Source organism: Parasteatoda tepidariorum, chromosome 8 (assembly GCF_043381705.1).
Source record: "Parasteatoda tepidariorum isolate YZ-2023 chromosome 8, CAS_Ptep_4.0, whole genome shotgun sequence".
NCBI classification, from domain to species: domain Eukaryota; kingdom Metazoa; phylum Arthropoda; class Arachnida; order Araneae; family Theridiidae; genus Parasteatoda; species Parasteatoda tepidariorum.
In genome coordinates, this window is record NC_092211.1 from 4400820 (window position 1) to 4423618 (window position 22799).

At 27.6% G+C, this 22799-nt stretch overlaps 1 protein-coding gene across 6 annotated transcripts in view; it reads right to left on the reverse strand.

Moving 5' to 3' along the window:
* The window catches only part of LOC107456112 (YLP motif-containing protein 1), a 132705-nt gene that overhangs the window by 13930 nt on the left and 95976 nt on the right, over positions 1-22799 (reverse strand). For 3 of the 6 annotated variants that reach the window (XR_011637578.1, XM_071184665.1, XM_043054103.2), the window contains 7 exons: positions 18304-18444; positions 11789-12074; positions 7108-7300; positions 6761-6880; positions 4402-4578; positions 2588-2674; positions 137-220 (listed from right to left, as the gene is read on the reverse strand). Coding sequence is in view for 4 of the 6 variants with exons in the window: in XM_071184665.1 (XP_071040766.1) it covers positions 137-220; positions 2588-2674; positions 4402-4578; positions 6761-6880; positions 7108-7300; positions 11789-12074; positions 18304-18444 (1088 nt within the window). In the remaining 2 variants the exon portion in view is untranslated. The remainder of the gene's footprint in view (positions 1-136; positions 221-2587; positions 2675-4401; positions 4579-6760; positions 6881-7107; positions 7301-11788; positions 12075-18303; positions 18445-22799) is intronic. The other 3 variants (XR_011637579.1, XM_071184666.1, XM_043054104.2) reach the window with 1 other exon arrangement.

The window sequence follows — 22799 nt, forward strand, 5'->3', positions numbered from 1 at the left end:
TTTTAAAAGATAGAAAATTAACCACTTTTTTAAAAGCTGAATAAAAAAAGCACCTTTAAGGATTTTAAAAAACGTAAATAAAAATAAGCACTTTTTAAAAACGCTACTCACCCTGATTGATATAAAATAAATTTACCTCAGTAATAGCAACATCTTGTAGAAGAGAACGAACATCCATATTTATAAAATGACGAGGTTTTTTCTCCCAGCATTCCATTATCTGTAAAGTCATAAAATACTTTTGAGTCGAATCACAGGGAAAATAATACATGAGTTGTGTATTTATATATGCAAGCAAAAGATTACAAATATTAACAAAGATAACTTTCGATAAAGTACAAATGAGAACATTAAATTGATATTCAACTGATTACTTTTTATCAAGCTCTAATGCATTTTATTGCATAAAAGTTAATACTTAGTTTATTAATTGTATGGGAGAGTTGTTTAGAAAGAGATACATATTACTAAATACATCTGTAAGTAAAAATAATCTTCCAACTTGTAAAGAAGCTTCTAAAGAAAAAGAGTCATTCATAAATGAAACTAATAAGGGTTCTTTTCTTTATTTTTTGAAACAAAATAGGTTTTCTTTTAAAATTTTTTTTCTTCTAAAATAAGAATTATCTTTAAATATAACTAAAACTGAAAAAGTATCTTAAATAAATTGTTTCATTACATAAATTTCTTCTCTTTCTTTAAATGAAAATTGGATATAAATATACCAATTATTGAATAACAAGCAAAATAAACAAATCAATTTCATAAATTATATTGTAATTTACTAGCAGACACTAACAAATATTTTTATTTAGAATAACTTAATCTTAACCCATTCATATTTACAATATAAAAGAAGGCAATCATGCACAGTCAGGCTTTAGAAGGGAGACGATGGAATATGAACTGACTAAAACATTTTAATGTCCATTTTTATAAGAAAAATTCACTTTTGTCTATGTCTTAAGAAAAACAAACAAAACAAAAACACCTGAATTTGCACACCATGGGGAAAAGCAATAATGTATTATTGATAAGGTCTAGACAGGATATGATCAGGAGAACAAAGAAACCTTTTTGCAAGTTTCAAAGCACCATCAGTATATGTCAAAGACGGTTTTGATCCCACCAGCTATTTTAATTCTTGAGTTTACTTTTGGAAAAACTCTTAAATATTTTATAGCATATCTGCCAACATTGGAGATTTTACTAGCGACATATTGCGCGTTCAGTTTTGATGCATCACGCAACTCAAAAAATGGAAGTAATATAAACCCTTACATAGTAAAAAATATGCAAGTAAATCTTAGCCTAAAAAAGATTTTTTTTAAACCATTATTCATAATTACTATGAGCACTCATCATCGAAATAATTTTCATGCAAGAGAATTTTCTTAGTAATTAGTTTTATTTCACAAAATTTTTATATATTCATATTTAAAATATAAGCAGCTGATTTGCATTGGAATTTTTTTTCTTTTTATCAAAGTTCCGTTCATAACAGTTACCAGCGGAATTACTTTTCCTCAGAAAGTAATGAACAAAATTTGTTTTTAACTTTAGAGAACATTTACAATATGCGGAATGCATAGAATATATTTTAGAACTGTTTACTTTCATACAGCTCACTTTCCAGCTGTCCAATTGACAGTAAATGATTCTGAAAACAGAATGAGTCTACATTTATGTTTCATTCATCAAAATACATTTATGTTTTAATGACGATCGCTGAAAAATGCAATGCAAACAAACGAAGTTACGGCCAGATTCACGGCAGCATTCTCACCACATACGGTTTGGCCGTCGAAACAGCACATGAACAGTACAGGCAATAAGAGAGGTATTTTTGCCCGTAGCAGATATTTATCACTAAAAAAAGATTTGTTAACATTTCTTAAAAAAATACAGAGAAATTTGAGAAGATACAGGTAAACTGGAGTCTTCGTTAAAAGACATGACATGGGAGAGGCTTCACTAGCCTTAGTCAGGTTGTCTCATTGCCAACAATATTAATGAGAGAAGGGAATCCACTGATAAGAATAAGAATCCATTGAAAGCGGATTTTAAAAAATGCACAATTCCGTAATTTTTGAAATTATTTTCTTTTAACATTATCAGCATTGTACTGAAAAATTGTTTTTAATAAATAAAAAAAAAAAAAAAAAAAAAAAAAAAAAAANCTCATTAAAAGATAGAGGAAAATTCTAGGAAGGATCGGATGCCTGCACTGTCTAATGTAAGAAAATATAGAAATTGATACTAGCTGATTACTAGTAAGCTAAAAATAATAGCTAAGAGGACTTTTCTAGTGAAAGATTTGAAAGAATTATTGAAGAAAAAAAAAAAAAAAAAANAAAAAAAAAAAAAAAAAAAAAAAAAAAAAAAAAAAAAAAAAAACAGAACAACAAAATGTTCAGCACAAATAAATAAAATGAATACTCATTGTTTGTATCTGCATCTATATAAATTAAGGAATCTTATAAAATTGTAACAAGACAAATAAAACAAATTAGCTGAAAATAATCTACTTTTAAAAAGTGATATAACAAAAACTATATTCATTAAAAAAAGACAGAAGTAATGATACCTTTGTAATATCTTCTAAAGTTCGATTATGTGTGTTTCTTTTATGGCAAATCACAGGATCTTTACAATCCATTTCAGCAATATATACCTGTAAAATTAGCTTATATTATAATAATACAACAGAACATTAAGTTTTAATGGAATTCTTTAGTTAGTTATCTCTAAATACATAAAACAAATGATCTATATAGCTTTATAAAATCATGGTGGATACGAATTTGATCCTATAACAATTTTAAATGAAAGAAAAACTAATTTGATGGCAATGGCTTCTAAGCTTTAATTTTTACCTTGTTATTTAAACTGCTTGCTAATAAATTTAAAACAAGCAATTTACAATTAAAGTTATAATAAGAAGTAAGAGGCCTTATTTAATTTTTTATCACTCGTTGAAATTCCCCCCCCCCTCCAGTTTTGAAGATAGATTCTAAATTTTCTCCAAATTCTAAATTTTGAAATTAGACTATCTTAGGTTTTATTCATTTTGGTAACACATGTATCTAATTAGAAATTTATATTTTCAGGACTGTAGTTGAGTTTAAAAGCAGCAATGTACTTCGTAACTTATCAGTTCCTTCAAATATTAAATTATGCGCAAACAGTCATAACAGTTAGAGCCACAGCAGCATTTTTCTGTTTTATTAAATACTCAACTAGTCATTAATCTTTTAGTTACTTTCACCAATCTGCAAATCAAGATCATTTTTATAGTTCTGTCCCTTTGTCATTTAGTTTTTAGTATTTTTTTTTAAATCTTCCTTTAATATTATAATATATTCCAGGTGTGATTTATAAGATACATTTAATTCCCCTTAACAATGTCTTTCACCAATTAAAAAATAAAATAGTATTTTCATTATAATTAACATTGGGGATAGCTTTACTTATCAAATATCCCTTCTAGGATTCCCATTTTAGATAATACCTATTATTTTTAAGAAAAAGCAGCTCTCTCCTTTATCCATAAACCTGCATTTTTACAGGCAGTATCAGATCATTTTTCATAGGAAGTAACATAAAATATTTAATAGCTTTCTTCAATATAGTCAATCGAAAAACTTAAGTAATGTCCTTTCAATGGTTGAGAATGAGACTTTATGAAAAACTATCTCAATCGTCATCAGTTAACTTAGCAAAGAAGCTTTTAGTTGACATACCAGCTTCAATAGATGTGCATTTTTCCAGTCAACATCACTTAAACGGTGCTTTTCTCAGCTACAAGATCTTTCCACACGAGCAGCGTAACATACCTATAAACTTATCACTGAACATGTAGGTGTAAAGAATGTTCACTTTCAAAGACAGTGAAAATGTTTTAAAATGCAACTGGAGTTAAAGCAATGGAAACTTGCTTGTAAGTAAATTTATATCCGCTTGAAGCACTTAGTTTGAATTTATGCAATCTTGATTTAGATATCAGGTTAAAGCATTTAAACGAGTTGGACAACTCAAGCATTATTTTAAATTTTTTTAAAAAACACCAGCAAATTTACAGTATATTTTTAGAGGAAATACAACACCTGACAACATGCCTAAGTGGCAAAAAGGATTAATTAGAAACTATTCTTCACAATCTATGTATTATTAAATGTCTAACCGATGGTGCACATTCAATTTTAAATTGTTTTTTTTTTTTTTTTTTTTTAAAAAAAAAAAAAAAAAAAAAAAAAACAATATTTTATAATTTATAGATAAGTGTATTTGTGAAGTTGAACTTTTCTTCCAAGAGCAGATAGATACGTCAGCTTACAAAATCAATAATCAAATATTTTTTGGATGAATACAATTTGAAAAAAGTCTGGAAACAGTACTCACTTGAAATCCTCTCTGCTTAGCATAACTCCAAAATTGTTCATATTGTTTTGATTTGTCATGTACGGCATCCACAATGATGAAAGGAAAAAAACGATCATCAATAGTTTTTTTGAATGATTTAAACAAGCTAGCACGATATGACTCTTCCATTTCTGATTCATATTCAAATTTAAATTCCTGTAAACAACAATAAAAAACTCAAATTATATAAAAACTGATGCAGATAGTTGAAGAAAAAAAAAGAAGAAAGAAACTAGATGTTCAAATTATGACCGATATTTAGTTCAAATAACATAAAAGTATTGAATGAGTGACAAGGTGACAGGGCATAGTCAAATCTTTCGACAAAAAATAAGGACTTTTTAAGCACTCCAAAAATATTTTGAAGCACTGTATACAATAACAAAATGCAAAATAATTTTCGTTTACACGATCATGATTAAATAACTAGTTTCTGACAAAGAATTCTTTTCTTGATTATGTTAGCCATTATAAAATGATCAAGAGATTTTTCGGTTCGATATTAGAGGCTGGAAAATTAAGCCTGAAATGGAGAATATCTAGCAAAATGCAGCAGAGTTGCACATGCAGACTCGCAAACATGTAAAATGATGGGAGCGTTCATACGCTACAGGACCGACGGTATGCCACCCCTGACCATATACTCGATTGTCTGCATCTTGTCATAAACCCAATTCTTAGACTTTCTTAGAGTGACACATTTAATAGACCTGATTTAGCGTTGCTAAACAGCATAAATTACAGTACTTTTGAAACAACATTTTGAAAATCATAAAATTCCTTTTGCCTTTTCAGAAAGCAAACAAAATGAAAATTTAACGCTGTTCTTTTTGTATACATATGCATCTATAAAAATTATTTATTGAATATGTTTTTTTTTCTTCCAAAGGACACTATGGTAATCTGACTAATTTCTCTTTTTAAAATGCTATTTTCAAAATAAAACTTTATTTTAATATTATAAATATGTTTTTGAATCTTAAAGCATGTGCAGTTTTGAAAAGAAATGGAAAGACATACAAAAAAAGATAAAATAATAGTTTTATTTAAATTTTTTATTATGGAATCAATTCTTGAAATTTAGCATTGTACTTTTTAAGTTTTCTTGTTACAATCAACTTATTTACATTTATTTCCTTAGCTGAAAAAATATGAATGCATTTTAATTTTCTTCTTTTTTTTAAATATATCTGTATAATGCTCTCATTTAAAAATGAAATAAAACTTGCCTGTATTAAAATAATTATTGTATTAAAATTATGCAAAAAAGAATAAATTTTTGTGAAATCTTTTATTTTTCTCATTTACTTTTAGGGCAAAACTTCAATTTACTTTGCTGCTTCAAATTTACCTTCTTTCTCTGAGTAACAACTCATATTACAAAGAAAGTTCCTCTAAGTTTAATATGAGATAAAATATTACCACTTGTACTGTGTGTAACTTAGATTTCTCTAAAAATCAGGAAAAATAAAAAACACAAAGAGCATTTATAACTGTAGGTGGCTGAATAACTTTAACAACTTCTCTCATGTTGTAAAAGACTTCCTGTTTAGGCCACTTCCAATATTTTCCAGACTTTACCATGGCAGAAACTTCTACATCATTTCCCAGCACTTGTGTAACTTCTACAGCATATAAACTATTATCATCTTTCACAACAACCCAATTTTCTGGAATAATTTTTGTGGTAATAAGATTTCCTTATATTGGTGCATTTTTATAAAATTTAAAACCAGAAGGTGAATATGTAATTCCATGCACTTTAGAATTTTCTGCTATTACTCTTGCATTGGCCTATTATATCTGTTTATATCTTTATCCAAAAATAGCATCACTGCTGCAGACTGCACAATTGGAGTTGTAGATTTTTTTGACCTAACAGTGTTTCATGCCAAGCATTTTGCCTTGCCGCCAATTATCTCCACCAAACCTTTGCCATGGTCAGTTGCAAAATATTTTTAGAGGAAAGAATTCTTGAATTTCTAAGGTCCTGTAGCAGCAAGGTCATGAACCTATCTTTAAACCATTATTCTATTTCGTACAAAAGGGACAACAGTACAGATAGTGGAAAAACATTGAAACATTTTGAAAACCACGTTTCTGGCATAATTTATGGTGACAATCGATATGACAAAGGAAAAAAAAAAACATTTACAGAAAAGAAAACTTCTTACAAACACCTAATGAAAAAAAAGAAGAAAAGACTCTAAGGACTTTAAGAAAATAAAAAATAAACACATTTAAGCTCTTTTTAAAGTGATTTAAATATTAAAAAAAAAGAACTCCATTTTTCTCATAAAAAACTAGCTGAAAACATAATTATAAAAATGTTGAATACCTTGCGTTTAAGTCGTTTACCAGTATCAGGATCAGTATCATTTATTTCTTGTTCCACCATGAAATAATCGTCAAGAGACAAAATTCGAGGTGCTGACCCACCATTTGCAATCTCTTTATCCTATACACAAACAATATATATAGATATATAATAACATGGAAGCATATTGTAGAGTAAGTTATAAAGATAATACAAAAAATATTCTCTAAGCAACTTGCACAGATTGATTAAGAACTATTATGTGTAGAGTTGGCAGCTATGTGTATACTAATATTAAGAAATATGTGTAAATAAATTTATATTTTTGTAATGAAACTAGATTTTAAACAGTTAGAACAATGACTTACTTTAATTAGCTTAGCTACATAAGTTTTTCCAGATCCAGGTAATCCTCTAAGTATGATGACAAGTTGTTTAGGTCTAGTGAATCGTTTAGGAGGATTCAAAATGTCTTCAATTAAAGTAGTCTCTGATGATGATGATTCATTAGCCAGTGAATCATTTTGTGGTTTGAATGGGACTTCTACCTTTGTATCAGAGCTTGAGTACAAAAATTATTAGTCAGATAAAAACTAATAAAAACAACACATAAAGAAATATAATAAAAATAAAATAACATTAAATATCAACATATTAAATATATAAATAAAATTACTCAAAACATTTTCAGGCAATATCAAAGTCTGTTATAATTTTTGAAAATTCTATTTAGAAAAAAAAAATCTAAAAGTGAATCCTCCAATTACTTGTGGATTTTTGACAAGATTTTGCTGTTATGAAAATATATCCTAAATAGAATTTTCCGATATTGTATACTAATTTTGTTTTGGTGAGAATCTGCCTCATGATATTTTGTCTATGTGCAATTCCCAAGATTCTCTCTTGGTGCCTGATTCTCTGCTACATATACCTTGTTCATCAACAATTTTATCCCTTAAGTTTTTAATTTATATGTACACAAATTTTTTTTTTATTATGGAACAATTTTATTTCAGAAATAGGATTTCATATTTCTGAAATAAAATATTTTTATTATTTAACGAATTTAATTCTTTCCAAATGCAGTTTCTATTGTTTAACATCTACCTCACTCTTGTTTACATCACACTGGTGCAATTAGAAATACACCAATCAACTTTTTGAACCAATGGTAAATACATCAACTTCTTCAAAGCAAAATATATCTGACACAAATGGTAGCACATGGAGCAAAGCTGGCTTTATAACGCTTAATGTTAAAAATCATCTGATGGCCTTCACTACACGCCCACTTCAAATAAGAGGAGAATGCTTAGCACTGATTTTGCAATGCTGCAAATACTTATTGGAAATGTATGGACCTCGACTCAGAAATGGTTTGTGATGGTTTACTTGGATGCTCGAGATTCCCCTTCCTACTCAGGAACCATTAAAGAATAATCTGCTTGAATTTCTCCTTAACTTTCAGTGTTAATTTACACTACCGGTCAAAAATTTGCGAAAATTTTGAAATTTACAAAGAAAAGGTCTAAATTCAAATGTTCATAGAACTGCGAAAAATCATTCAAATTGCATGAAAATTTGATATGTTCTAAAGTGAACCCTCTACAGTTAGTTACATATGATCAAATTGCAATACTTTGTTTTTTGCGAACTGAATCCAGCTTTTCATCACACATTTTTATGGTGAAAAAATTTGTAAAGTTTTCTAAAAAAATAATAACAATAGTACAAAAAATTTGCATTTTTACTAAACTATTTTATTTACAACAGGTCAAACATTTAACATATTCTTATTCGTATTTTGTAATTAAATAAATTAACATTTAAATCTTAGATTCCTCGAACGATCCACCTTTTGCTTTTATTATAGCCTTACATATGCGTGGCTTTCGTTCCAACAAACCATTAATCACTTCAAGTGATATAGAGTTCCACTCCTGTTGTAAAATGTTCCATAACTGATTTCGATTCAAAATATCAGAGCATCGTTTGCAAGAACAAACAAATTTTCGATGAAATGTGACATCCATGAGATATTGTTTTAATTATATTCATGATAAATTCTTTGTAATAACAATAATTACAATAATGAATAAGAATATTGGTTTTATAATCAACATTAATTATTTGAAAATATAGAAAGCATTGAAATTAAAAAATTCTTTGGTAGAAGCTGTATAAACCAAAAGACCACCGCATACGTAGAATGCTCAAAAATCGAGAAAAGTTCACATGTTTTTTAAAATTCTATAACTTCGTCAAAAAAAATCAAATCGATCTGAAATTTTGAGGGCTTACATAGAGCGGTTCAAATAACTATTTTCTATTAACAGAAAGTACAAAAAAATTTTCTTGCAAGTTTGGCAAGTGTTCAAACTTAACAACTTTTTTCACCATAAAAACAACCCATGATGAAAAGCTGGATTCAGTTCGCAAAAAACAAAGTATTGCAATTTGATCATATGTAACTAACTGTAGAGGGTTCACTTTAGAACATACCAAATTTTAATGCAATTTCAATGATTTTTCGCAGTTCTATGAACATTTGAACTTAAACCTTTTTTCTGTAGATTTCAAAATTTTCGCTAACTTTTGATCGGTAGTGTATGATTCATCATAAATAAGAAACTAAATTTTTTTTCTTCCTATTAACTCTCGCTTTTGCTTTTGGAATTGTTTTCATGGAATTTTATTGAACCTTCTTCAGTTATGTATCCTTTGTGGTATTTATTACAATATTTATATTTAACAACATTGGATTCTTAATTTTTTTTTTCTGATTTATTAAAAAAAGCACTCATATAAATTAACAAAAGAATTTTTTTACAAACAGCAAATAATAATAATAAATAAAATAATAATATCTTAACTTTTATTTACAACCTATAATTTTGTAACTTATCTAATTTCCCTTTTAAACGGCATATATTATTTAATTATTAGCCTTTTCAAGAATTTTGAGGATGATGATACCGCTGAAGAATTTATTAAAATTTTAGGTCACTTGAATTCAAAATAAATTTTTTTTCTTCTCTGGATTTCTTCTCTGGATTTAAATAAATATAGTTCATGTTTTTATTTCAGTGATAAAGATTTGCAATTACTCAGAAGTCATTTGAAAATTAAAATTAAATTTTTAAAAAAAATCGTTTTATTTTAATAGTGAACAATTATTTTTACTAATGATCACTAAACAAATGGAATAAACAATGTACGTTTTCAGTGATTTAAATATTTTTTTTATTCTTAGCAATAGCATTTAAGCGTTTTTGATATCTGCATTTATTATTCTATCCAATGATATTTGGGTGGTATACTAAAGTAATGATTTTCAAGTGCTTATAACTCTGGAGTTGAACTATTTTAATGTCTGAACAGGATGATTAAAATATACTTGGTTTTTTAAAAAACTTTATGGCACCTATGGAAGCTTTGGTGACCGATTAGCAAGCTTTTTTAATTTGAAAAATCTCTTCAACTCTTGTATACTTATTACAGTCAATTCCTTCAAAGAAATGATTCTAGTGTTGGTTAGGGGTAATTTGTATATGAAGCTTCATTAGGTATCTTGTATTTACAGATTGTGAGGTGTTTCTTAACATCCCACTTTTATATGAACTTTTTAAATCAAATTTTGGTATCAAATTAAAAAATAACACAACTTATATTTTCAGTTCATATAAATTTGATATAGAACTACTCAATACAATCTTGCTGTTTGAATATAATATTGGTTTATAAAAAGAATACATTTTAACATTATTTTAGTTACTATCTAAAATTTTGAGTTATCAAGAACTGCAATGATATTACAATATATAAAAATAATTGATTTCACACTGTTTGTCATTAGTTGATATACTTATATACATTAGGAGCATTTTTAAAATCATTGTTAATTTACAATATAAACAAAAATTATATTTCAAATAATACTGATAATAATCATATATTTTATAAACCCTTATGCACACTTAAATTTATCAAATTAAATTTACTTCAAGGCAGTCAACATACTTTGAAGTACTTATAAGTATCAATAGTAATTAATTAAAATTATATTTTTTAAATGTTGCAAATAAGATAATACTTTGCCGAATATTAAAACAAATAACGCTTACATAAAAACATAATGGGGAATAACATGCTATTAAAATATATAAGGATTAAGTTATCCCAAAGTGATTCTGAATTAAAACTTATAGTAGTATAATATAACGACCTGTGGTTGGCAAGACGTTGAACTCTCATTTGTGAGAACGGGAGTTCGAATCCAGTCCCATGCAGCAAATGGTGCACGTTAAATCTGTAGGGTCAAAAAGTCCCCCATGTTCCCACAATAAATCAATACCTCTGGGAGTACAGAATTGGAGATTGATTGTTCTCTCATTCAGGTCAAAATTACGATCTGGGGTGAATGAATGAGCTCACCCTAGTGTGTGGCGGAAGTCAAATTCTTGGCCATAGATTGGGCCATTGGAAAACAAGAGCAATCCCACCCCCTCTGCCTTAATGGCCAACGACAACAACAAAAGGTAGTTTTACTCAAATTTATCTTAGAATTATCACAAACACACAATTATACACTTATGAAATGATGTTAGACTGATATTCCAATCCTCTAGGAGTCAAAAGAGCTTGGGAGACTATCAAAAAATGCTTGAACCAAAGTGTCGTGTTGTAAATTACTTGATGAATTCTTCCATTTAAAGTTCGATCCCGAAATAGATACAATTACTACATTTATTGCCTGGATAAATACTTTAAGAACTCGGACAAATGATGCAGGATATTTTTTGTTTACTTTGAAAAAGATTAAAAAAAAAAGAGCTTGTTGCAGAAGAAAACAAGTTAGTCCTGATAAAACATGATATCAATATTTTATTAAGGACATATAGCTTATACAAGCTGCTAATCAATTAAGAAAATAACCTATATGTATGCATAGTTATTTCGAAGGTAAAAAATCTTAGTGCTTATATTCGAAATGCAGAAGAGTTTAGCAGCACTTGAACTTTATTGACGCTTAAAAATGGGAAAAATTACCTTTCTCTTTTTAGAGCAGCCTCTTTTGAACTGGCTTTTTCATTATCAGGACAATCCCATTTGGATCGCTTCACTCTCTCAGTTTCAGGTTTGCGCTCATAGTCACGATCTCTTTTAGAGTCTCGTTCTTTATCTCTGTCTCTTCTCTTGTCTTTGTCATTCTCTTTATCACGGTTTCTTTCCCTATCACGTGACCTGCCCCCATCTCTATCACGGTAGGAAGGTCGATCATTGTTCCTATCTCGAGGGGGTAAAGGTCCTTCACCACGATGTGAATAATCAAAAACTGAAACAAAAAGAAACAATTAAGAGCTTTCTTGCCTCCAAACAATCAATTTGAAATTAGCTATATATATACACGATATATTATGTATATACAATACATTAACTGACTTCAACAGTCTTTAGTGATTTAAATACATTCCTTAACCTTTTTTTCAATAGACTTCTACATTGCCAAAAAAAAAATATATATATATATATATATATATAATAAAGTCTGGACAGCTAACAATTACACTGCCTGGCAGAAGGAAGAATTCAGACATAGATGCTTAAAATATAAATCAATGTTAATATCACATAATCAAAAGAGAGTTCAGGAAACAATTATATACAAATAAAAAAAAAGTTTTCTTTCAACATTCTTTTGTGCCATAAAACATAGCCATCAGTCAGTAACTTTTACACACATCTACATACATTATTTCTGATAATAGTGTATATTCCTTAAAATATAAGTTTTCTTAAAAATATTGAAATTTTTTAATTGTTTCACTTTTAATTAAAACTTAAAAACTACTTGGGGTGACTTAATGACTATTATTAATTTTATACTGTGTTCGCGTGGAAAAAAAATTATAGTGTCGATAATTTGGAAGTTAACCATTATTAGGCAACTTATTAAATAAAAACTTCCAATCCAAATGATATCAAAATCCATAAAATTTTAAAAAATTATTTTCATTGAAATTTGAAAAAACTAATTAACGATTTCTCGCTTTTGTTATTTTAAACAAACATTAGGTTAACTGACTATTTAACAACACATGAAATATTGGATTTAGATATTAGATATTTTTAAAGGGTAAAAATCTCAAAAGTGTAATTAAGATAACACGTAGAAAATTAGATATGAAATTAGTTTCTGGCACATCTTGTTCTACTTCCAAATTCTGGAAGCAAAGGTTAATTCTTAGGCATAAATAAATTATTATGCACATTTAAAATAAAACATTTTTGTTAGACTGGGTGCGTAGCCAAATCTTTCAACAAAAAATAAGCACCTTTTAAGTACTTCTTAAGCAGTCAGAAAATATTTTTAAACATTATATACATTAACAAAATGCAAAATAATTTTCAAAGACTTTATATTATCAAGATAAAACAACCAGTTTCTAGTAAAGAACTCTTTTCTTGATTATATTACTCATTAGAAAAAGATCAAGAGGTTTTTCAGTTTAATATCAGAGGGTGTAAAATGAATCTTGAAATTGAGAATATTTTGCAAAATGCAGCAGAGTTGCACACGAGAGTGTAATAATCAAACCGAACCCAGATCAGCAGACGCACATGTGGACCCGCGAGTATTTCATCAAACATGTAAAATAATTGGCGCTTTCATACGCTATGTACAGTCGGGAAACCGAAACAGATTGTGGCTGAATGAATTGTAAAAACGTTAAATAGAACAATGTGAAAAGCAGGCTTTTGCATCATACGTGGCGAAGGAAAAATATATCATTTTGGAAAAGGAAAAATTAAGCACTTTATAAAAACACACAACGAAAAATCACCTTTAAGGGCTTTAATAAAATGATAATCGAAAATAAGCACCTATAAGCACTTTTTAAAAACGCTACGCACCATATCAAAGAAAACAAATTAAAAAAAATAAATAAATAAAAAAATAAAAAAAATCTTTTACCTTCAATCAAGTTTAAAAAAATCAATAACAAAAACAGATAAATTTTCAAACAATTTTAAAACATGGCTTATCCGTATTATCTTACATTTAATTGATCTGTCAGGAAACTGTTATGTTTTAAAATATGTAAGTAGTATAAAGAGTATTATTCAGGAACAAAGATTGCCAATATGCATATTTCATGCATAGGATATGAGTTTGGCTTTAAGATGATTCACATTTGTAACAAAAGCGACACCTCTTTCACATAGTTTGCATTAAGGAAATGAATTCTCATTCCTTTATTACTACTAACTATAGCTAGTTGGCAAAGAGGTATGGCAACTCATAAAATTTGAAAAGCGAACTTTTCTCTGCAGTGACATAGTAAGCAGGTGACATCTGTCTCCAGAGCCATCCTTAGAGTGGTACCGAATTTTTGATGAAAAAAAATTACAAATAAATTCTACAGTAAAATGATTTTCTTTTCTAAAAACCAAAAGTTTCATTTGTTAATTGTAAGTCCCATAACTTCGCAAAATTTTTATTTACTGTAATTAAAAATTGAACAAGATGTTTATTTTGCACGTGAAGTTTAAAATTCATTTATCATTTTTTATAAAATATACAATTTATTGCATGAAAAATGCCTTTAAAAAATGCTAATTATTCAATAAGAAACATATAAATGTGATAGAAATTACATTTGCAACACACAGTGTTTAAATTATAAAATGAATTGAACAAAAACTTACGAAGTTATTATTAGTAATTATTTCTTCTTTTGTGTAGGGATGTAAGTTTCTTTCATAAAGGACGTGTTTCTTAATAATCTATGTAAATTCTAGATTTTATTTCTAAATCTAGTTTTTTTTCTCTATGCTACTTTTTGTACATGATTTGTCCTCGCCTTGAAATAAGATCTTGGATACGTCTTTGAGATTTACGCTTACACCTGTTGAAGAACAATATTGACTGCCTTTGAAGAAAAAACACTTAGGGGGTTGACCTTTTGGGGGTGAATCTGATTTTTAACCTTTAGTTTCACAGAATTGGAATGCCTTCTTGAAATTGCTCTTTTTAAATTTCAGTATGTACTCCTTGAATTTTACTTTATGTTAATTGTCACATTTTTTTCCTTCAATGTCACCTTTTTCATGAAACTTAACTACTATACTTTATGCCTCAGAAAAATAAGCAAGTTACATATTTTTAGTAAACAGGAAATTTTTCTAGAATAGGCAGTATAAATTATTCAGAGAAATAATGGATTTTTTTCTGATTTTGACACATTTTCGTACAAATTCTATAACATATAAGAACCAATTAATTATTTTATATAAAATATGCCATTTTTAGTAAATCAGTGTTTTAGTTTACATGCTTCGGTATTTGTTCATTTAATATTTTAATACCTAATTTGAACATTTTTCCAAATTGTAAGTTTCTTTTATCAGTATTAAACTTTAATGATTAAAAAAATAAAAGAACTTGCAATTTATTTTGGTAAATTTTTCATTTTTTTGATGCCAGGCCCGCACTAAGGGTTTTAAATTATTAGTCAATAAATTGACCAAATATCAAAAGTATTAGCAAAATTTCAAATAAAATACAAATTTACAATAAATTGGAATATTCTGAGTCATTTTACAGCTGGGAAGAAATAAATGAGCAATGAAAGGGGAGAGATGTTTTATCGTCTCTGAGGAAATAAGATAGGTTGGGGGTTAATTTTTGATAACTTCTTAAGCTAGAAAAGTAATATTACGATAAACCTGAAGCGACATTTCATGTACTCTTAGATTCTGACCATCTTTTAAATAAATATATTTTCTTTTAAATAAAACTGCTCTATCTTTTAATAAAAGCATTTTTACTGTTTTGCTTATTTTTTACTGTCGCAATTGTAATCATATATATATATAGAGAGAGAAAAAAAGGAATGGAGTAGATAAGTTATTTGAATAATTTAATTCTGTTTTATCGGTTTTTATACTACTCACACAGATTTCTTATCAAAATTTGTGTGGGAGTTTAACACATTCATTGCCCGCCGAGTGCAGATGGTAATACTATGTCATTGAAAAGTGGTAATCTTTATAGACAAAATCAATGTTAATTTTATTTTAGCATCAATTTTACAATTAGCTTAATTATAATAAACAATGTTATTTTCATGAGAAAATAGAAATAGTTGGAAGATAATATACACCTAGCTACCAGCTTATCTACCTTATTGACACAAGCTGTAAGACCTCATGTGATTTGTTCATCTGTATTTTGCTGTTTTTTTTAAAAATTTTTATTACTCTTGTTGCTTACATTATCTGGAATTAATATAATTCTAATTAAAATTTATACTAATATAATATCAAGACAGAGGGAAATATATATTTATCTTCTCGGTAGAAAAAAAAATCAGCGACCAAAACACAATGTTTTTCCGAATATATAATTTTATCGTATTTGATGAATGCTTAGCAGGTGCCCCGTCTACATATATTCAGATATTAAATTGAAACAAAATTAAATATATCCCAAAACTGATACTGTGTGCTAATAATAAAAACTAATAAAGAATACAATTTTTGATCCCGGGGAAGTTAAAATTAGCTTAATGCATTCAGTTTAATCTTATTTTAAAATATAACTTAGACTTAATGGACTTTCAGTCTGGAAATGATTTCTTCCAACGTAAATTGGTAAGTTAGAAAAATCCGAAATTAAGATTTCGAAATTTTAATTACTAAGTATTCGGGTGAGTTATCATTCGAACCCGCGAAAACTAAAATTTTATGAATAATTATATTTTATTTTTTGGAATTGATTGACACAATAAAAATAGAATCTCCTTCATTTTAAATCATCAAAGGGGTGTAAATGGAAGGGGAAAGTAAATATCTTTAATATCTTTAAATATCTTCATTCAATTGTCATCAATAAACTAATGTTTGTCATTTACTCAACTATGCAATATGTTTTGAAACATAAAATACAAGATTGTCCTTCAATAAAAATCTACTAATCATTTCACACGAGATCATACGGAAACAAATCTGAGAAAAACACTTTTAAAAAATGTAGTTCTAGTATTTTATAGTTGTCTGCTTTCAGATTTTTAAAAATATCTTTGTTTTTGAGAGAACTACGTCAATCAAATTTATCAGCATCCTTCAAATTTAACAAGATCAGAGAGCACCACAAAACAGCTAAAAAAATTACTATTGTTCAATTTTCTTCTTGCCATTATTCTATACATATTTTGTTCTAAAATTTATATAGAACTTGAAATGTCTTAACTTCTAATAAATAAGTACTGATATCAAATATGGCAACATTTGTTGAATGATTTTTGTGGAATTGTATTTTTATAATAGTGCATTAGAGATATTAAAATGAATAAAACAATTTTAAAAAGTCAAAACAAAAAAATTTCTTTTGAAAATGAATTAATATCATGCATTTATAGTTATTTTTAACTAAAGAAAAATAAATATTTCTTTACAACAATTGAGACACAAAGTTATTAAGGTACTTTAATACAAAAAGTGTACAGTGGAAAGAAACAAGTACCCAGCAGTAAATTAAAATCTAGTGGAAACTAGATAAATTTCCTAGTCTGTAAGTCTTTCTTTCCAGCCATTTAATCTACAGCATTAAATTACACTCCCAAAAATATTACCAATCATAATTTTATTGCATTAAACTTACGAGAAGATATCTAGAACAATTTTAAAAATTATTAAGACTTTCTCACCAAATAAATAAGTTTTCTGGTTGTAGGAATATTACTAAAAAAAAAAAAAAATTTTTGTGAAAATTGCACAGTTTTATTGCTTCAGAAACATACACATAAAAATAAAAGTAACTCTATTGCAAAATTAAAGGTCAACTGCACATTATATATGTGTTTTAAATGTTGTGTCTGGACTTTGAGAGTGATTGCATGGAGAGGAAAGCATTACAGACAAAACCCTAATGTTCCTTTAAAGTTACTCACTGAGAAAGATGTACATAAAAAGGAAACTTTCGTATTTATTTTACTCAGATGTGCAATGTTAAAGATGAGACAGACTTAAAAAAAAGAAAAAAAAAAAAAAGAAATAGTTCTCATAATGATGTTTTAATTACATGAACTAATTCATCAAGTTATTAAAGATACATATATTTATTACATAAATAAATAATTTCAAATATAGTACTTTACTACTTCAACAATATAAGATAGAAAAATAAATGCCTAGTTCTGAACTAATGAACACATTTTGATACAAAGTGGTAAAGATAACAGGCGAGGAATAGTAAACAAATAATAAAACAATTAAAAAGCATAAACATTCAACTGAATAAACCAAATAATTCAACTCAAAAATGCTTGTCAAGATAGGCACGTTCACTCAAGAGAAAGACATCTTGTTGAAACAAAGAATGAATAAAAAATAAAGAATGAGACCATACTGGTGTAAGAATTGTCACTCTTTATAACCTCTGAACTTAACCAATAAAGTTATCGTATATTTTTGATTATATTGCTAACAAAAGATTAGAAATAGGCTTCAATATAACAGACACATGAGAGAATGAAATTTAAAAAAAAGGGAACCCTAACCTTTGACAGGAACAGTGTCTTTTCCAGGGATAGAAGGTGCAGTAGGGCATGAACCATGTCCATAGTCAAAAGATTCAATTTTGGCTTGAGAAAAAATGATGGGATTACTTGGAGCCAAGTTCACCTCATAATTAAAGTTATCTAAAGAGAAATTGAATGGCCACATATATCTACTTTTAACATTTTTGTGTTCATGTAGATACAATACTTTTAAATGACATTAAACATAAAAAGAAGAGCAGAATAACAAATAAAGCACAGTCCTGTATAAATTGTTTTCATAAACCTAACCAGACTACAAAAAAATGATTGACCAATTAGCAGGCTTTCTAAGCATTTAGTGTCAGGTAAGAAGTACAACAAATCCAGCTAAAGAAGCTGGATTTCAATATTGTGATTACTCCATTCATATGAAAGAATCACCAAAAATGGGTCAGATTTTGCCAGCTTAAATGATTTCAAGCAGATAGGTTATATAAGTGAGTTACCAATAATTTCCCAATAGTTCAAAATAAAAAACCTCTAATATGTATTTTTATAATAATTTCTCTTTCTTAAATTTTGAGCAGAACCTTTTCCCATAATTATGCCCTTAAGTCATACATAAAAATCCCCCCAGTTAAAAATAGTAGGATCACAATCATGACATCTAATAAAAAAATAACTTTTCCTTTTGGAACCTGAGATGTGTGCAAAACTTGCAACATTTCCTCTTAAAAATCCTTATTATAAAATTCAAAGCACACATTTTGTCAGTGAATTTTATCCAGAGATCGTAGTACATCAATAACATTAAAATGTTTCAATAACCAGGGATCTGTCCAAGGCAAATTTACTACCGTTTGGCAGCACCTTCACAGATTCAAATTAAAGAAAAACGGTAGTTTCACAAAATTCTTGTAAAAGAAAGATTCTCTTCCGCCCTATTAAATTTTTGTTTTTGTATCATAGTGAGAAACAATAAATCCCAATTAATTCTGCGTACACAAATAGGTAGCATGTGCTTGGTCAGATAGTGCTGTATGGCTTACGTCATATTATAGCAAGTTTTTTTTGCAGTTTTTTCTTCTTTTTTTTTAGAAAAAAAAATTAACAACAAGGCGCTCCCTCTGTAAACTTTACTGGAAATTTGAACATTATTCTGAACATTCAACTTGTTCTAAATTTATTCTAACATACCTTTATTTTTTTTATGAACCATTTTTTTCTCATTGAAACTTTTTTCTATATGACCCAGTAGGAAATGTTATCACAATGAAAATAACTTTTAGTGCAAGTACTGTTAAATGCATTTAAAAAAAAAAATTGAAGTTGAAGTTCAACAATGGCCAATGAGTTTTATGGATTTTTAAATTTGATACAATTTTAAGCCCGAAATTTTACAATAGCAAAATTATTTTTGAATATATGGGGGAAAATATATAAAAATTTACCAGTCATAAATGATTTTTATTTGTAGTGACAATTTTTGAAAATTTCTTACTTTACCATATTTTTGTTGTGAATACTATTTAATATGATTTTTAATTTTCATAAATTACGTCTAAATTTTTACAAAATGGGTACCTCTCATAAAAACCTAGACAGACCCCTGATAATGGTAGATTGAATGACCTTTTATTGCCTCATAGTTAGAATTCTAAGGATAGGTTTGAGTTCTTTTAAAATCATTCCATATTACAGAAATTCGTATGATTTAGCTAGATCTTTTTAATCATCCTGTCCTTTTCCAATGGTTGGAAATTCTATTTTTTCACCCTGGGGTTCCCACTAAAACTCCCTCTTCTTTCTTACTTGTTTCTTTTCCCCTACCACTTTTTTTTCTTATTGCAATGTGTTTACTCCTTTTCTTCAGTTATTCTGAGACTGAGCAACTTCTTGTTTATGGAACCAAAATAAACGTACAGTGTCCATGTACGCACCTTTATTTGTGCTATTTTGCTTCCCCACTGAGGAAGTTTTTTTTTTTTTAAATATTACTAGGAAAAAAAAGGTTAAATTTTCCTTATTCTAACAGGCAGGTCAGTCTGGCAGAGATTGATTGTCAATCTTTTTTTTATTAATTAATAAATTTATTTTATTTTTTAACAACTTTGCACGGCTGCATTTTCCCTCTGTTTACATCATTGCATTTGACTTTCAAGCAAGCATTGGGGGTGAGAATTTTTTCTGATCTTACCAATTTTAATAAAAATAAGTAAATAAAAAAATCCCCCTTTCCAAAGAAGTTAGTCTCTCTCAAATTCCTGAGAAGTAAAAAGAAAAGAAAGAATTAATGCGATTTCAGATTGCGCATCGTGTACTAGTATTTTACGATTTTATATCAAATTTAAAGTTTCCTATTCACTAACGTTTTAAGCGATTTCAAAATCAAACATTAAGATTTGTATTAACACGATTTAAAAACCAAACATTGAGATTCGTATTTATAAGATTTTAAAAATTAAATATCGAATTTACACAACTTCATTAAATACATACAACTTCATCATACACAACTTAAAATTAAATTCATATTTACACAATTTTAAATAAATGAAACCTCACACTTACATTTTTATAAAAACCTTGATAGCACTTTTTTGGATAAGTGCTTTCTAATGGCACTTTTTTTTGGTGCTAAAATTTCAAGTATTTTTTAAATTATTTAAAAAGTGTTTTTGCACATAAGATATATGAATTTAGTCACACGCATTAAAATTATTATTAAAGCAAAGGAACGACAACAGGGTGAAGAAATAATAATTTTAGTTACAAACATATTTAAAATTATAATTTTAATAATAAATTAAAATACACGTTAGTCCTTAACTGATTTAAAAAATAGCAAAGAGAAACAGAAATATCTTTTTTAAACTTGTCTTTAAAAACATTTAAATCAATTGATCACAAAAGAGTAATTTTTTTTCACAGTGAGGGAATGATATAAATGGAGTGAGAAAATAAGCAATATTTGCTTTTGATACCTTAATTTTACCATAATCTACTTTTATACCTAAAATTAATGAATAAAATAAATAATTCCTTAACTATCCAATTAGAAAAAATTAAAAAACTTATTAATACATTTAGAAAATATATTAGCTTCATAAAATGGGAATGATAACATTTTCTTAACATTCATCCAGTTTGCTTATTCAGTTTCTTTTTGCAAATTGAAGAGCTTCTCTCAATTCAATGAAATTTGTTTTGCAGTTTTTTCAAAACATGTGCACTGTTTCTATACAAATAATAATGCCAATGATTTGAATTGCTATGAGAGAGAGAATAATATCAATTATGAATTTCAAACTTATTATTTTTTTTTTGTTAAATAAAAGACACATTCAAAGACCCAAAAAAATGTATACATTAAAACACAGTAAGTGTTAATTTTAAACGATAAAATTTGCAGAAAAAGTATAGATATTTCGGTCTTATATGTAGGTGGTTGCGAGTGAGGGAATGGGATTTCATAGGTTAAAAAATTAATAAAAACTACTTGAAATAGTACTTCAAACTTATGAGAAAAAGTTATAAAGACGCTGACTGAGCTAGTAACTTATTCATATTTCTATTGGAAAAGCTGAAATATCCAACTTGCACAGAGTTACCCTTTTATAACTTAAGCGAAAAAAATTAAATTTTGAATGATCAGAGTTAAAGAGGAATACTATTCATTGAATAGACCATTATTTAAACATTTTTCAAATCTGAAAACCATTAAATTCTTCTGGAAACACGTTAAAGTTTGGAGATAATTAAAATTATAAATAATTGAAAAAAATAAAACAATTGGCTGCCAGATATTGAAAGCAATTAATAAAATTGAGTAAAATATAAAGCAAATCTGCTAATCTTTTCAATCATTAAAAATATTAAGATTTCAATTTAAATTTAAACAATATTTGTTTAAACAGTTTCTGATAATATATTTAAATACATGAAAATTTCTGGTTGATGCATATACATTGAACAGAGAAATGACAAGGCGTGGCAGTTCTTCAAATGAAATTAAAGATTTCTTTAGATTAGATAGATGATTTATTCCTAATTTAATGTAACAGTCTATGAGAGCTGTAAATCACATTTTAAGAAAGAAAAAAGCTTTGAGCTTGACAAAAAATTTGAAGGTTTTTACTTGAAATATTTATCCATCAACTTTACTTATTGAGTTAATCTTTAAATCTGTATCCAAATTTAACAGATGTTTTACACTTATTAGTTGAATTCATAACTTTTGCGGAAGTCTGCATGTAGAATTAAAATGACAACCGAGATTGTCCCAGAATATCATTGTATTTGTTTGTCAACAAAATAAATTGGAAAAAAAAAGTTTATAGAGCAATAATTTATTTTAAAAACATATTATGCTGGTAGACATACTCTCACAAACTGAGTGACAAACGAGTAACGAAAAGAAAGAATGAATACAAAATAAACTGCTTCAACAGAAGCTTAAATACTCTTTAAGACAGATGACGTCATGATCAATACGAGAACAACCAACAGCAAAT